Consider the following 18,092-nt stretch of genomic DNA (forward strand, 5'->3'; position numbering starts at 1 on the left):
GCTGATTCTTAACGCTCCAAATCATGATTCAACACGCTGATTCATAACGCTCCGAATCATGATTCGACATGCTGATTCATAACGCTCCGAATCATGATTCAACAGGCTGATTCATAACGCTCTGGATCATGATTCATAACGCTGATTCATAACGCTCCGAATCATGATTCAACACGCTGATTCATAATGCTCCGAATCATGATTCGACACGCTGATTCTTAACACTCCAAATCATGATTTGACACGCTGATTCATAACACTCCAAATCATGATTCAACACGCTGATTCATAATGCTCCAAATCATGATTCAACACGCTGATTCATAATGCTCCGAATCATGATTCAACATGCTGATTCATAACGCTCCGAATCATGATTCGACATGCTGATTCATAACGCTCCGAATCATGATTCAACAGGCTGATTCATAACGCTCTGGATCATGATTCATAACGCTGATTCATAACGCTCCGAATCATGATTCAACACGCTGATTCATAATGCTCCGAATCATGATTCGACACGCTGATTCTTAACACTCCAAATCATGATTCGACACGCTGATTCTTAACACTCCAAATCATGATTCAACACGCTGATTCATAATGCTCCAAATCATGATTCATAACGCTGATTCATAACGCTCAGAATCATGATTCATAACGCTGATTCATAACGCTCCGAATCATGATTCGACACGATGATTCTTAACGCTCCGAATCATGATTCGACACGCTGATTCATAACGCTCTGAATCATGATTCAACACGCTGATTCATAATGCTCCAAATCATGATAAATAACGCTGATTCATAACGCTCCGAATCATGATTCGACACGCTGATTCATAACGCTCCGAATCATGATTCGACACGATGATTCTTAACGCTCCGAATCATGATTCGACACGCTGATTCATAACGCTCTGAATCATGATTCAACACGCTGATTCATAATGCTCCAAATCATGATTCATAACGCTGATTCATAACGCTCCGAATCATGATTCGACACGCTGATTCTTAACGCTTCGAATCATGAATCGACACGCTGATTTATAACGCTCCGAATCATGATTCCTAACGCTGATTCATAACGCTCCGAATCATGATTCGACACGCTGATTCATAAAGCTCCAAATCATGGTTCGACACGCTGATTCATAACGCTCTGAATCATGATTCGACACGCGGATTCATAACGCTCCGAATCATGATTCAACACGCTGATTCATAATGCTCCAAATCATGATTCATAACGCTGATTCATAACGCTCCGAATCATGATTCGACACGCTGATTCTTAACGCTTCGAATCATGAATCGACACGCTGATTTATAACGCTCCGAATCATGATTCCTAACGCTGATTCATAACGCTCCGAATCATGATTCGACACGCTGATTCATAAAGCTCCAAATCATGGTTCGACACGCTGATTCATAACGCTCTGAATCATGATTCGACACGCGGATTCATAACGCTCCGAATCATGATTCGACACGCTGATTCATAACACTTCGATTCATGATTCGACACGCTTATTCATAACGCTCCGAATCATGATTCATAACACTGATTCATAACACTCCGAATCATGAATCGACACGCTGATACATAACGCTCCGATTCATGATTCAACACGCTGATTCATAACGCTCCGAATCATGATTCGACACGCTGATTCATAACGCTCCGAATCATGAATCGACACGCTGATTCATAACGCTCCAATTCATGATTCGACACACAGATTCATAACGCTCCGAATCTTGATTCAACACACTGATTCATAACGCTCCGAAGCTTCATGAAGCATTTTGAAATCGGCCATCACTATACAAATAGTTATTTAGTTTTTTTGGCGCACCAAAAATATTCTCTTCGCTTTTTAATATTAATATTGAACCACTGTACTCACATGAACTGATTTAAATATGTTTTTAGTATATTAATGGATCTTGAGAGAGGAAACGTCATTGCTGCCCTCACTGAGCCATCGGATTTCAACAAAAATATCTTCATTTGTGTTCTGAAGATGAACGGAGGTCTTACGGGTGTGGACCGGCATGAGGTAATAAATTACATTATTTTCATTTTTGGGTGAACTAACCCTTTAATTTCTTGGTATCCCAATTTATTCAAGTTGTATAACATGATTTCATGCATTATGAATGAAATAAACAAACATTATATGTACCGGATATTACTTTTTTGATGTTTATTTATTTGATCAAAAATACACAAAAAACATTAACATTGCAAAATATTATTACAATTTAAAATAATGGTTTTCTATTTGGATATACTTTAAAATATAATTTATTTCTGTGATGCAAAGTTGAATTTTCAGCATCATTACTCATTAATCCTTCAGAAATCATTCCAACATGCTCATTTGATAGTTATTATCAATATTTTTTTGGCAACCTGTCATTGTTTTTTCAGGACTCTTAGATGAAAAAAAGGTTAAAAAGAACAGTTTTAATTTTCTAACAATATAATTCTTTACTATCACTTTTCATCACTTAAGTATTATTAAATTAATAGTATTAATTTCTTTAAAAAAGAAGAAGAAGAAAAATGAATGGTATGCCTTTTGAATGGTAGTGTTTAATATTAAAATTAATATATAAAATAAAATTATACAAAAAAAAGTTGTTAGTTCATGATACTTATGTTATTACTTAATTAAACCTTGCTATAAAATGGTACCATATTAACACTCAAACATTGCCACTCGTTTATGCATTTAGTTCTTATCGGTGCATCACTAAAATTCATAATAAAAATAATAAAAAAAGTAATTACACCACATGCTTTTTTGCATGGTTTTATACATCCCAAGTTGTTATTGTTATAAGTTAAACTCGAATCGTTCGCATGGTATATAAACGAGGCCTTAAAACCAGTAAAGCAAAAGCACCACGTGACTGAACTCCGGCTGTTCTCTTTTGCATCTACTTGATACCTTGTTTGCTTTGCATTTAGCAGATGCTTTATATTCAGAGCTACTATCAGGAAGTCTAAGTGGAGCAGCCTGAGGTTAAGTGCCCTAGACACAAACACAAAAGCCGAACGGCAGGACCAAGGTCATGCTAATTCTCCAATTCACAGGTCACGAATACCCAAGATCAGCGTTGGTGTTAGCAGGAAAAAGGAGTTTTGGAGATAAAAATCCATTCTTATGTTGGACCTGTGATCTACCTCTTAGATGTGCTCATGTCCACAGGCTCGTCGCCGGTCTGCACCTCCACCTTGATGGTGGCCTTCACCTCCCCGGCCCGCAGGATGTTAGCCACTTTGTTGGCCTGTTCGCTTTTGGTCTTCAGTCCATCTACAGCTCCCACTTCTCCTCGCTCCAGCTTGACCCTCTTCAAGTCGCCCTCTGAAGAAGGGGAATCCCGCTCCAGCGCCCGCTTCTGACTACGAGTCTGACGCACCGCGTCTTCCGACATCTTCTCACCTGTAAAACAACATCACAGAGTCAAGCACTATTATACTATATATAGCGTAATTTGTCTTAATGACAAATATGTGCACACAAGTCCTAAAACCAAATGACTTATTTTACACAATATTCAGTCAATTTAGAAAAAAAAAAGTTTTCAACAATATGAATAAACTTTGGAAATGATCAAGGGTAGAGGGCCTGAACCGATGCGTTTTAGTTGGCGTTCACACATGATGTGAACTTCTGGATCATCAATAATCTCAAATTGACTAAAACTGATATATTGATCGGTCACTAATACAACATTATACAATATCAATATATACTATCCATGATTTTCCCCATTTGTTGAGATTGAGCTTGAACTTACAACTTACGACATTTTAGAATAAAAATGCATATTTTCACTAAAGAAAAATCCTGTATATATTTCCAATATATTTTCTGGCCTGGTAACCAATATTTCCAATATTTCCAGGATTCTGAAGAACATCAAGTTTTAAGTATGTAACAAAACACTCCTTTTTCTTGATGCAAACTTGGTTGGAAGAAAACATTTAAAGCAATTAAATTGGTCAAGTGACTTTAAATACATTTAAAGTGTTACAAAAAATATATTTTAAAGCTGCTGTCCGTAACTGTTTTCGTGTTCAAGATTTACAAAAATTATATAAATAAGAATGTACAACATGAATCCATTTTCCAAACCGGTCTGGTAGGAAGCGCTGCGGAGGAGCACAGTCCCATAGACATAAACAGAGAGAAGTAGCTCGCAGTTCTGTTTATTAGCCGCTACAGCACAAAAAGTTACGGACTGCAGCTTTAAATAAATGCGATATAAGTTCTTTTGAACTTTGAAATTTGTCACACCACATTATGCAATATCAAAGCTGGTGTGTGGTGGGCGTTCTGGCGCACTATGTCTGCCGTCTCATCATCCAGGTGGACATACCGGTGGTGGTTGAGGAGATTCCCCCCTTCTATATGTAAAGAGCTTCGAGTACCCAGAAAAGCGCTATATAAATGTAACAAATTATTATTATTATAATAATTTTCAAGGACCCAGATTTGACTTTAGACATCAAGTGGCGACCCAAAACAGTACCAAAATTATGTATTGACCTAAAGTAATCAAAAATGTATTAAAAAAAACTAAGAAACAATAAATAATAATAATAAACAAATAGAATTATCAGAATATTACTTATATAAAGAAATATATATATATATATATTACTATTAAAAAGAAATATTTAAATAATTTGCTGTGACATGTTTTAAGGTAGAATTTATTATTATTTAACACTGAATATATTTTTTTTACTACTACTGCTACTACAATAAAACATTTATATAAAAATGATATTTGTTGTGATGCATGTTTGTTTGTTCCCAATGCTTGCTTTTGAACAACTCAATAATTATCTTTATAGTTGAAATGTTTGCTTTCCTCTCAAAAAAGCTATTTTTTATGTGTAGCATATTTAACCCTGCAGCAAATGTTTTAAAATATCTTGAAAAAATACTTAAAAAAATGTCTTAACTTTTTAAACCATTTAACATGGTATTAATCAGCCACAATTCTTATAGTGGGTGAAAGGAATGGTTCACCCAAAAATGAAAATTCTGTCATCATTTTACTCACCCTCAAGTTGTTGTTCTAAACCTGTACGAATTTCTTTGTCCTGCTGAACATAAAGGAAGATATTTTGAAGAAAGTTTGTAACCAGGCCGCTTTGGGGCACCATTGACTTCCAGAGTAAGAAACAAAAAACACTAATGGAAGTTAACGGTGCCCCAGAACTTTTCGGAAAGAAATTCATAGAGGTTTGGAACAACTTAAATTATGACAAACTTAATTTTTGGATGAACCATCCCTTTAACGGTTGACCAGTTAATTATGAGCATCCCTAACTCCAAACGTTTAGCTGGTTTTTCCTGGTTAAACCTTTCAGAAAAGATCTGCTCCCTTTTTTGGGGTCACGACCCACCAGTCAAGAACTACAGGTATATGATGTTTGTACCAGTTTTTAAATGTTTTACATTTCTTAAAGAGAGTCGAAGCCCACAAACAGGAAAGACAAAATCGCTGTGAGCTTCAAAACATGCATGTAAACCCCAACAGCCACTTTACAGGAAGCAAATCCATCGTTTGGGCACATCAAGGCACACACGAAACGTGCCGACCTACCTGACTTACATATGATATCAGCCATCTGATAGCAAGACAGCTGACTCAACACCCAGGCCTGCTCTCATCTGCCATGACATCACTAGGGCTCCACATGACCCTTCCCAAGATTCCATGGGACACATAAAGCATTTCCCCTGAAAACCAGTTTGAACCGGTCGGTGGACGCAGCCGAGAGACTGAAGCAGGTTTTTAACCCCTTGAGAGACTGACTGGCAGCGAATGCGGCCACACAGACGCAGGAGTTTTGCCAGCGGGGGGATGGGCCGCACGCATTCCAAAACACAAGTCTTTCAGAGATGAGGAGGAAGTGTCCGCCCCTTTGTTACTCGCAAAATAACAACCGCCACAGTGGTCTTCGACAATAAAGGTAGTCAATAAACCAAACGACTTTAGGAGCACATTTGATCACGGCGATTCAAACAAGCTTATGCAAATTGCAGCATTTGATCATCATAAAATTCTTGAAATCGAGTTCCTGTGTCTTTTGATCCATGACTTTCACATTTGTTTGTGGTTCTCAAATAAGGATTTTACACAACTTAAAAGGGGATGAAATATTTGAGTAGAAACATATACATTTACTACAGGTACTATGTACAAGGCTTTATTAGGCCTAGAAAACCAATTCTGAAGAACATCAAAGCTTAAGTATGTACCTTTTTCTTTAAACTTATCAACTTATTCATCATGAATTGGCCAATAATTGAGTAATCCAATAACTAAAATGCTAATAACTAGTAAAGCGACTATCACACAAGTAAATGACACACTTCTCAGTTTCCACAATCCTTCAAATTGCAAATACGCTCAATGGAAAACACCTCAATTTCGCAAAAACTCTCAGATAACGCAAAAAAGTTTACACGCTTGTATGAGGTGGTTTTTCAGGCAATTCGAAAAAGGAATATTTCACAAAACTGCAATGGAAACAGTTTACATTTAAAGGTCACCTGGCGTAGATGGCGCGGTATGTTGGGACAAAAGACGAGACTGAGTTCTTTATTAAACTCATAAAAGACACAAGAATTACCGGAACACTGGATTCTAAACAACAAAGAAATGCCACAATTTATCAAGGCCTTGAAGCAGATATGAGGGAGAAACACCAACACCTCATTCGTGGCCGCTCACAAATATAAGGGGCTTTCCTTGCCATTACCTACGTCTTATTCGATTAAAAAAAAAAGGCTAGCGTGGTGGTTGTGATATATGCAAACCTACCAACATCCGTCGTCATGATTTTCGGAATGACTTATCGTGAGAGGAAAAAAAAATATGTTGTAGCCACATAACATTGATTAATGGAAACGCTGTCATTTTTCAATCGACATTTAGAAAATATTGCAAAAGTTGTGCGCAAAACTTGCTCAAAACTAACAGAATAACTGACAGTAAAGATATTTATATCGTTACAAAAAGATCTTTTTTAAATAAATGCTGTCAAAGAATCTTAAAATAAAATGTATCATGGTTTCCACGAAAATATTAATCATAGCCTCGTGGGCAGCGTGTCGACATCTAGCCTTTGTGCTTTGGGCGGCCCGAGTTTGAGTCCCGGCATGTGGACCTTTCCCGATCCAGTCCTCTCTCTCTCTCCCACTTTACTTCCTGTTTACATACTGACGTATCATAATAAAAAGGCAAAAAGCCAAAAAAATAGATCTTAAAAAAAACTAAAACATTAATAATAATATAATTTGTATACAAACACTTAAATTACACTCAATGATGTTTTTTTTTAATAATACAATTACAATATTTACTTTACAATTACATAATCATATTTCTACTCCAAATAATTTTTTAGAACATTACAAATTATAATGAATGTGTGATATGGGGCATATATTTAGCAAAATGCTCCTCTCTAAGGTTAATTTTTCTAGCTGACTAACGAGTTTATGGACACTGGATACGGTTTTTCTGAGGTAAATGTGACGTTACATGACATTGTTTACAAGCTGTTTTACTGACGCCTTTCCGCGGTTGAAACACTGATTGAGTGATTCCATGTGACAGGATACAGATTTCGGTAAGTTGTACTCTATCTTTTAACACACTTTCAGATGCTCATTCATGTTCATTTTGCGCTGTAACTGGTATTAAGGCGGAAGAGAAGATCAGTTCACGTGAGCTCCGTGCGGCCGCTTCTCTTGAGCTGAGCCAGAGCGATCTCACACCACAGCGCCAGAACGGTATTTATGTTTTTGAATTTCGTAATAATTTCTTCTTTTTTTTGTAATTTGAAATCTGAGACTTTGTTTCATATCTATAGACCCTTTTTGCGCCGATGTCACAATTACGTCACGGTGTTAGCTGGAGGCAAAACAAAGGAAAAACTAGAGGCGGCCAATACAAACCAGCACAGAGTCGGAGTTCGAAATGTCATCTTTTTGTGATTTTGGGAGCCAGAAACGACGGAGTACAGGCTCCAAATTGAAATTTTACCGCATACCTGCTACTACTGCCAGACAAAAAAAATGACGACAGCTGTGGTTAAACGCAATAAAACGAGGAGACTGGAGTGAGTGTGTGCCAGGCGCTGGCTAGGCAGAACTTTGGATCGTACGACACAAAACTCATCTGTTAAATCTTTGTATTTTAAGTCTTAAACGTGTCCATTTAGCACATAGTTATAGGCATCTAACGATCTAAACTATGCGCATTCATGTTTTCACCATGAAGTAGCCTAAACGGAGAAATGTTTATATTTAATGTGAATTTTACAACAAAAAAAAATTGCTATTTTAAATAAACCTGTATATAAATATCATTAATAATTTCAGCAAATACATTAAAAATGCCATATAATCCCCTTAAAACTGCTCAACTGTAAAGTAAAAACATTAGGCTATTAAAAAAGCGGTATGTGTTAATAAAAAAACTGACATGACTTTTCATAAAATCACACAAAGAACCCAGAACTAGTGTTGGACCGATATATCGGGCCGATATTTGCGATTTTTACGTGTATCGGCATCCCAATTGCTGGGTTAGTCCATATTCAACCCAACTTGGGTTATTTTTAACCCAGCATTTTTTAGAGTGTAACCATTAAATGACTAGGTTGTAAATAGTTTTAAAATTAAGTATAGTACAGTCAATGTACACTTTATTATGCTGTTTGCTTGTTGATACTGTGTGCAATAGTGTAATTATTTTATTTATGCTTAAATATTTATTTTCAGAATTTATTTTCACCACTGAACTCTTTTTTTTTCTTGTTCTACATCACCTGTTTTTACTATTTGTTAAATATTGTTTTTTTTTAGTTCAATAAATGTTCCTTTTTTAAATTGTAAATTGTTATCATCATGATCATTGTGTCATTTTTATGATGTAAATTGAGGGAGCAAAAGCAGTATCGGCTCCAAATATCGGCTCAAGAAAATCGGTAGCCCGTATCGGTAGCCCGCATCGGCTAAGGCTGATGAAAAAAAAATCGGTATTGGCACTAAAAAATCCATATCGGTCGATCCCTACCCAGAACAGCTGCTTGCATAAAGTTTAAGGTAAAAATAAGCATTTGCCGGTCCTGTTCAACCGAAGGTAATGCTGTCAGATCGTCCATCCATTGAGTGAGCGTGTACGGGTCGGTCAATCTGATTCCGTCCGTTAAAGTGAACTTTTTAAAATAACAGTCATGGTCCCGGACAGAGAGTGACCTTACATATTCAGATACAATTACTCCAGTCATAGTTTATAAACAAGCTCACCTTAAAAACACTTGCTGGCTAGCATTAGTGAAGCGATCAGGGGAATCGTTCTGCCTCCAACTAAGCTCCGCCCACAAAAAAACTTCAATGTTTACTAACTGAAAAAGGGTCTATAGTAACAAAGCACAAAGATTATTGCAATTTAATGGATGGGAGGCGCGCTACAATGTTCTGTTCATTCATCTGAAAACAGGATGACTAATCGATTCTTGGGATTTAAGAATCGATATTGGTTTGTAAAAATGACAATCGATTAAAATCGAAATACACAGTTGTTAGTCTCGAAAGACATCCTGGCGAAAGTTTCTATTAATGCCAATTCCAATAATTAGCTAATTTCAAAATTAGCTTTTAAATCAAATCTCGAATTGGTCCAATTCCCTGTCTTCTGAAAGAAGAACGTTAACACTCGCTTCTGGTCTTTTTTTCCTTCTTTTTTTTTTTTGTGGGTACACAGACATAATCGTCAATGTAAATGAATACTGGACAGGGCTCTTGAAAGTAGGTCACCAAACCTGTCAATGTATACTGTCAGTGAGAAATGCAGTCAGTCGAGTCCATTGCACAATCACATGTCCAATGGCAAGAAAATCATTAGCTTAAAGGAGTTTTTTGCTGTACATAAACAACATTAAACATATGACAGCAAAGACACTTTTAAAACATACTACATGACAAATCGTCTCCAACTAAGACAAAGTGAGAACAGGACTGCCATGTTTTCATACTGAGCGACCAGTTTAGTCATACACAAGCCACTTGTTCTGCTTAGGAAATGGATGCTTGTCGCTTAAGCTGCAGACACGTGGCTTGCACAGCCTCATGGGAAGCGGATGGCATCAGATACACGCAACACTCATGACTCCACAACAACAGGGTTTGAAATGATGCATCCAAACCAAATCAAAGATAGTCAACCAACACATTTTTGCCCATATAACCGAAACTTCAAACGGACCACATTGTAACGCAAAACAGGAAGCTTAATATTTTAATATCAACAAACATTATGCAGAGAATTATTTATACATCAGTGTTTGGGTTTTGCTAATCGGATTTTCGACGTCATTTAAACCACATGCAACATAAAGGTTGAGCATTTGTTTGTTTACTATTAGTTAGACAGCGGAAATACAAAAATCTTGGTGACGTCTGCATTTGATAAAGCGCTAACAGCGGTGTATTGGATTGTCTTGAGCTGTGTGAAAAACATGTCTGTTCATGCCACGCCACTGCGAGATGGGAGTGCGGGGACTATCCTCACGGGGCCTGCTGAAGAAGAGTCGTCTGATGTAATGACCGCCCTAAGGGCGCAGGCCGAGCAAGACAATAGAAGGCATCGCGAGTGCTATACAACAACACAGCATGGCGGCAATGCAACTCAAACTGGATCGCTACATTCAGCTGGTCAACAATAAGGACGACACGCTGGCCCAGGAGAAACGAAATGGCCACTTTTCTGTGACAAATTCTGCTTGTGGACCTTTCAAACTTGTCATCTAGGTTAAATTATCAAGCTGGTTGACATAAATGAGATTTAGCTGAAATCGCAAGGATGACTTGTGATAGCATCAATAAAAATGGGTTGAGAAATGTCCAGAAGAAGAGTTTATGCATCTCCAGTGGTGTTGTGATGCGTCAAGTTCACGAAGCAGCAGTGATGAGAGAACGCGCTTGAGAAACGGTTTAGAGGGGAGAAATCAATGTACATATAAAATATTGGTCAATCCTTAATTTTTTTTTTCGATTAACCGGATAAAAAGCCAAATTATTTTTATTGACTAAACACACTATTCCACATCCTGCCCAATGCGGTCCTTCAAACAAACGTGTCAGCTGAGTGCTATGAAAACATACATAGTGAATATATCTACCACCATTAGAAAATTAACCATGATTTTAGTTATTTTTTAGTTATTGGTTGTAGTTATTCCATGGTAACCACAAATTAACTATGGTTTTGCTTCAAATCCTTTGCTACAAATACTATGGTATTTGTGGGGTTATACAAATTGTAATCAATACGCCAAAAAACATGGTTACTTATAATAATACCATAATTCATTTTCATAAGGGTATATATCTGTGCTATACATTATGTACAAAAACGTTACTAAGCAAAAGGACAGTTTAAATCCCTATATTAAAATGATATTAAATAAAAACAAAAACACAAAAAAGCACAAACTCAGTGTTACCACTATTAAATGCGGTTATCCCTTTACAGTTACTACTCTCATAAAATGAACGAATCACATGTGCTAAATTTAGCGCCCAACAGGAGATATTTCAGCTAAATTAATGTTTTTGCACTGAATATTAATTGTCTCCCTCTCTACTGCGTTCTGTCTGTTTGATGTGCATGCATCACCTCACAAATGCCAACTTGAACACTTTTCACACCGGGACGATTTTGGTGCGCGTTTATCGCCGACGTTTAACCCCTCGTGACTAAACAAAGGGCACCAAAATGCCAGGCGTAAAAGCGTCATTTAAAAAAAAAAAAGGTTCGGGTTTGTTTTTTATTTTGACACAGCGCGTTAAAAACTGGCCGACCAATGAGATCGTTGCTTTTGTTCACGTGCCTGGAGCTGCTGAAGTGAGAGTAAAACACGACTTGCCGAGCACACGTTGATACGAAGTAGTAGTAGTAAGTAGACAACGAAGAAGATGAGCTTCTAATGCTGCTTGCCAGTTAGCCTAAAAGTGTGTGAATGTTTTTGGCAAGGACGTAAATTCTAGGTGTTTCTCAATGTCAAGGATCCTTCCTCTGCAGGACTGGTCCTTCCAAGTCACTTCCTTCAGAGGCTAGGCGAGGCTCCTCTTTAGCATTCGGAGAACACGTAAATGGAACAGGCTAGCAAGTGCGCGTCAGCCTCATTACGTCAGTGAAAAGGTCCGTTAGCCATCAATAACGTCATTTGTATAATATCAATACGGTTGTAATTTGTACTGGCATTTAAAAGTTAAACTTTACTTATATTTACTACGGTTAGTACAAATGTTTGGCAACGTAAATACTTACACTTGAAAGCATATTGCCCCGTTAACGCTCCAACTCCGCCAACGTCCGATATTTTGTATTTTTTGAACAAGATAGCAAAGCTGCGCGCATAGGATTGTGGGTGATTTGAGAACGCTAAGAGCGCGAAGGCTACTCTTATGCATCCTTTCCTGTATATGGCATATTTTTCGAACGAAGGACTCGGACCTTGGTTGAAATTCCGAGGATCCTCGACATTGGAACAGCCCTTCGACGGAATTCTGGCTTCCGAGGATCCTTCCTTGACATTGAGAAAAGCCTACTGTCCCTCTTCTTCTTCTGCGTGACAAGCGAGTGTCAGAAGCATAAAGTGCCGCAGCACCACCTTGTGTACCGGGAGCGCCATCTACTGAATTTGCACGTTAACCCGGCACATCGCCAGTGAAAATCGCTTGGGTGTGAACACTCAATACACGCCGAAAAACGCTGGCGATAAGCGCGTGCGATATTCGTCCCGGTGTGTACAGGCCTTAAGGGAATTTAAGTAGCTTTTTATAAACACACCTTACTGTCCGTTCACACCGCCGGCGAGAGCGTCAAAGTGGCCGGAAGTCATTCATTTTCACTGGGAGCCAGCGGCGAGCTCCGGCGAGAGTGGCGCAGCGCGTCTTGGACGATTTGGGCGTGGAGGAGAGCTGAAATCAGGTCAATTTTATAGTAATGAGCTATGACTCGTTTTGGCGGCAACCAATCAGAATGTAGAAGAGATCCGATTGAGAGGATTCCAGAGAATGCAGAACGCTTGTTTTTCAGCGGGAATGCAATTAATTTGCTCAAAACAACACCGATTTGACCAATTGCATTAATGCTGCACTTCAACCAGGAGTTATTGTAATGTAGGCTGCACACAAATTAATGTTAATGTTAATTAAACACCAAGGCTAGCAAACGTCTCCTATAAACAGCATGTTGAAATTAGACTAGCACTTAACCATGAACACAAAAGCCACACCACACAAATGGCTTTTAATTGGTTTATTTCGTTAGCACATGTTTGTGCTATAATCAAGTTCTTTCCATCGATCAGTTTTTTTTTTTACTTTCACATTTAAATGATTTCATGAGGTTAACTTATACGGTTATTCCCTACCTGTGGTCAGTCAGCACAAATGCCGATCAACATGATTGTTTGCTTTGCAGCCCCTTTTAATAAAGTTTTAAAAAAGACCAAGCATTCGATCAACTTCAGAGCGTCAGCGCGACCACGAATCTTTCTACAGCGTCGTTGACAGGGCGGCAAGAGTGAAGTTTGATGCTCTCGACGGCGGCGGTGTGAACGCACAGTTAGAAAAAAAACTTAATAGTGTGCATCTTGAAACAAAACAGCGGCACTGACATATTTTCAGATATCTCAGTGCAAGTTGCTTTCAGTTAAAACAGCTCAAACATGGATTTTAGTCTGGGACTAGCTTAAGCCTTGTCTGTGAAACCAGGGGATAATTAGTATAAAATCATTATTAAATCATTATTATGCTATTAAATCCTCATCAAATTACTACTAGGGATGTAACGGTATGAACATTTCATTTCACGATTATAGTGACCTAAATTATCCCGATTATCAATATGACGGTTTTGTTCAAATGAGATGAAAGTGTTCAAAAAGAACAGATGCACACACGGAAAACATTTCAACAAGTTTTATATTTGAAAATCAACAAACAACAAATAAAACGAGCAGCTCTATGCACTTTTAAAGCAAGATTCAATTCTGTGGGATTTCCTTTAGGGATGCACCGGTTGACCGGCCAAAAACCGGAACCGGACGGTTTTTGCTTCTAGCGCGCGATCGGCTTTCTTTGTATTTTTCTGCCGATTTTTCCGAAAGTGCGCCCGCTTATATTGCAATCATTCGCGAACATGTCACCTGCGTGTTACAAACGGAAACTGGAGAAATGAGGGAAGAGACGAGATACGCTGAAGGGAATGAAGAGCCGCTTTCCTGCGCGAGCTGAAGTTGCGTGAGCTTACCTCTCCACGCCCTGCACGAGCGTAGAGAGTGAGCGTTTGTTCAGCTCAGCTTCTCACGTGTTGGATCGGATGAGAACAAAACAGACTAACTTGTGACAAAGCCGAAATACTTCTTTTTGTAGCCTAAAGAAGAACATGCATGACCTTTTGAAATGGAATACTATCAGTTCTGTAGCCTATAGGATGATCATTTTTATTTGGTAACACTTTAGAATAATGGTCATTAGTTAACATTAGTAACTTCATTAGTTAACATTAACTAATAATGAACTGCACTTATAAAGCGTTTATTAATCTTTGTTAATGTTAATTTCAACATTTACTAATTCATTATTAAAATCTTGTTAACATTAGTTAATGCACTGTGAACTAACATGAGCAAACCATGAACAGCTGTACTTATATTAACTAACGTTAAAAAAGAAGAACAAATACAGTAACAAATGTACTGCTCATGGTTAGTTCATGTTAGTTAATAAATTAACTAATGTTAAATAATGACCATTAATCTAAAGTGTTACCTTTTATTTTACCTTAAAATTACATTGACTTAATTTGATTTAAAAAACACCTGCTGTAGCATCTTAGTTTTTTTTTGTTGCACTAAACATTATTTGATTTAACATTTTGGAACAATTATATACTTTGGTTTTATTTAATTTCATGGGTAAAGACTTTTTTTCTTTACACTGAATTTAAAAACAAATGCTGATTTAAGTAACATCTTTGTTTGGATTGCAGAATATGCAGTTGTTGCCTTTAATTTCACCTTTCAGCCTTTTAATTTCCAATTCAATTTCCCGTTAATTTCAGATTGCGGACATGTTTTCATTAGCCAAAAGCCAATTTATCCTGTTAGATACCAAATAAACATCTTGTTCATGTATACTTTCATTCTTTTATTGTGTAAAAAAAAAAAATAAAAAAAAATAATTGGAAATCGGTATCGGACAGTTTTCTTGAAAAAAATCGGAATCGGCCATGTAAAATCATGATCGGGGCATCACTAATTTCCTTCTTTATAATGATGACAGTCGTCAATACAAAAGCATTTTAACACAGCGCAAATCCACGCATCACAACGGATGCGCTCTCTCGTTTCATTGAAATGCAACTTGCGTCTCTGTTTTTGATTGTATTGAAAATGAAATCAGAGGACTTTACTATTAATACTACTATAATTATTACTATAACTTCTTGTGATCATCTTGTCTGGACGATTGTTTTGTACACTGTACAAAATGGATTTATAAACAAGTAAGATTTAAAACAATCTGAATTATATGTCCCCGCAATTATTCATGTGGTAAAGAAAATCTGTGTAATAAGTGTACAATGAATATACATTATCATCCCTTGAATGTCACCCTAGTCTTGTCTGAACTTGTTCGTTCATCTTTAGCTCAAGCTTCACGTTATTTAATTTTGGTATTGAGGTCAAAGTCTGCCTTGCGTTCGCTATACAACAGTGTGTGATAGTCACGAAAACGACTCATGATTTGAAGTGTTTCCCCCTATTACAGCGACTTTCCTCTTGCATGTTCTGCAGACAGAGTGACCATATTCGATTAAGTTTCCCTCAGGACTTTTGTAAAAGAAAAAATATGACCACACCTCAGATTTGGGCCTTTTAGAAGGCTGAAAAATCTCCTCATTCATTTCTTCTCATTCAAAAACCAACGTCACGTGCTGCGTCTGCTTCAGACGCAAGTTTTCAAAATCGTGATAATCAAACACGGTTTTAATGATAATTACATTTTAAACGATATTACTAACCGTCAGTACATTTTATCGTGGTTTATCGTGAAACCGGTAATCGTTCCATCCCTAATTACTCATCAAATATCAAATTGAATTGAATGGTTCATGAATTTTAAATGTTTATTAAAAAAATAAAATAAATACAAATCAATTCGATGTCAACTCTTAACATTATCTGAAGACAATCTGAGTAATGTTTGCTCATTTCAAACTCATAACTATTAAACGGTGCTGTGGGTGGTTGCAATTGCAAAGCATTGCAAAGTTGTGAAATGAGTCCCCAAGTATCTATGATATTCTTCAGGGAGAGTTATCCTCTGAAGTTTAACACAGTGTTAGGGGTTTTAAGAAAACCTTAACTCCAAGTATGATATAATCGATGCTCAAGTTAGCAGAGGTCATCTTAAACAGAGATGAGAGCCAAGACACAGGCCAAACTGCACAGGATTATCATGTCCAAGTCTCAGTGTTTCCTGAGGAGGAGTTGCTTCAACAGAGATTGTCCAGTTCAGAAGGACTTCCTGATTGAGTCACCAACAAATTTCTGAGACCAATCAGATAAGCATTGAAAAACAAAGTTTCAGGTAAGACTAATGTACTACAGATGTTCCTCTGGATCTTTAACAACCAGCTCATCTTGTCATCCAACAATGGTGAAGTGGCTGCCAAGAGGGTTGAGCCAAAGGTGCCCCTGCCATCTTCAGTCCTGCATATCAAGGGTTAAGCCCTGCCATTTTAACACCACAGACAGATCAGGCCACGAGGGTGTTACCTAACAAAATGGACGTTGTTAACCCTGTATCTGCCGGGAGATCCACCTGGTGTGCCCCCTAACAACAGGACGACACAGAAAGAAAGTACAGCCGATTGCTTTTCACGTGGGCACAAAGAATAACTTGTGCTGTAAGAACAGTCGCGAGCAGCCACCCCCTCTCTCTACACACACACACACACACACACACACGCACATGCACGCGCATCTACCCATCCCCCACTGTGATCTCAAACAGACTAGAGTGCAAATGTACACTGACGCACACACATTTACACTACTGGTCTTCAGATCAGTTATAGTCAAATTGGTAAGATATGAATAACCAATACTGGGGCACCAAAGTGCGTTTAATTTACAGTAAAAACTGGGGACGGTCATGACGAATGACTTGTTGATAAGTGAGGTCAACAATTTTTTCAACTTCGATATTTTAAGTGCCATGGTAAAATAATGCTAAAAGACAGTAAAACCAGTTCAGAAAAGTCGTATTTGAGGTTGCATCCCTCTAAAAAAGCACGACTGCTATAGCCATACACATTCAAACAGATGTTTTTTGAACATCCTTTCATGAGTGTTGTATTTTTAAGATGGTGTGTGAAGTAAAAAAAAATAAAAAATTGGCACAGAATATGTATTTTGTAAACGCCCCCCTAATGGTGCGTTCACACCGGACGCGAATGACGCGATTCGCACAAGTGATTTACATGTTAAGTCAATGCAGAGACGCGATTAGGCATTCTGCGGCGCGATTCGCCCGAATGACACGAATTGAGCGTTTTGAACGCGTGATTCGTGCAAGTTGAAAAATCTGAACTGATATTCGCGCCGCGTTAACCAATCAGGAGCTTGCTCTAGTAGTGACAACAATGAGGAGAAAATCTGTATAGATCTGGTTCAGACAATATGATTATCACTGTGATAACATTAAATAACATCAAACACAACCCAGTCTCGTTTTGTTAAATGCAAGTTTATGTTTGATCAATAACACAAAAGTTTAAGTAAAAGGTATAATAAGCTATACATGAAATAAAGCAAACAATTCAGTCAAACATTCAAAATCAGTGCTAGTAGGCTACAACTGTAACTTAAGGTTATAGCCTAAAAATAAAAAAAGTAATGAAACTTTACTTTGCCCTCAGCCTAAACGATTTGCCAGGAAACAAATTATAGATCC

At 37.6% G+C, this 18,092-nt stretch overlaps 1 protein-coding gene across 5 annotated transcripts in view; it reads right to left on the reverse strand.

The window, feature by feature from the left end:
* gatad2ab (GATA zinc finger domain containing 2Ab) overlaps window positions 1–18,092 on the reverse strand; it is a 47,502-nt gene that overhangs the window by 13,371 nt on the left and 16,039 nt on the right. For 3 of the 5 annotated variants that reach the window (XM_079807600.1, XM_079807604.1, XM_079807602.1), the window contains exon 2: window positions 3,209–3,467. In XM_079807600.1, the coding sequence (XP_079663726.1) occupies window positions 3,209–3,467 (259 nt within the window). Of the gene's footprint in view, window positions 1–3,208; window positions 3,468–5,655; window positions 5,902–18,092 lie in introns of those variants that run through there. The other 2 variants (XM_079807601.1, XM_079807603.1) reach the window with 2 other exon arrangements.

The sequence above is a fragment of the Gobio gobio genome (assembly GCF_949357685.1).
Source record: "Gobio gobio genome assembly, chromosome: 24".
Classification (NCBI taxonomy): Eukaryota; Metazoa; Chordata; class Actinopteri; order Cypriniformes; family Gobionidae; genus Gobio; species Gobio gobio.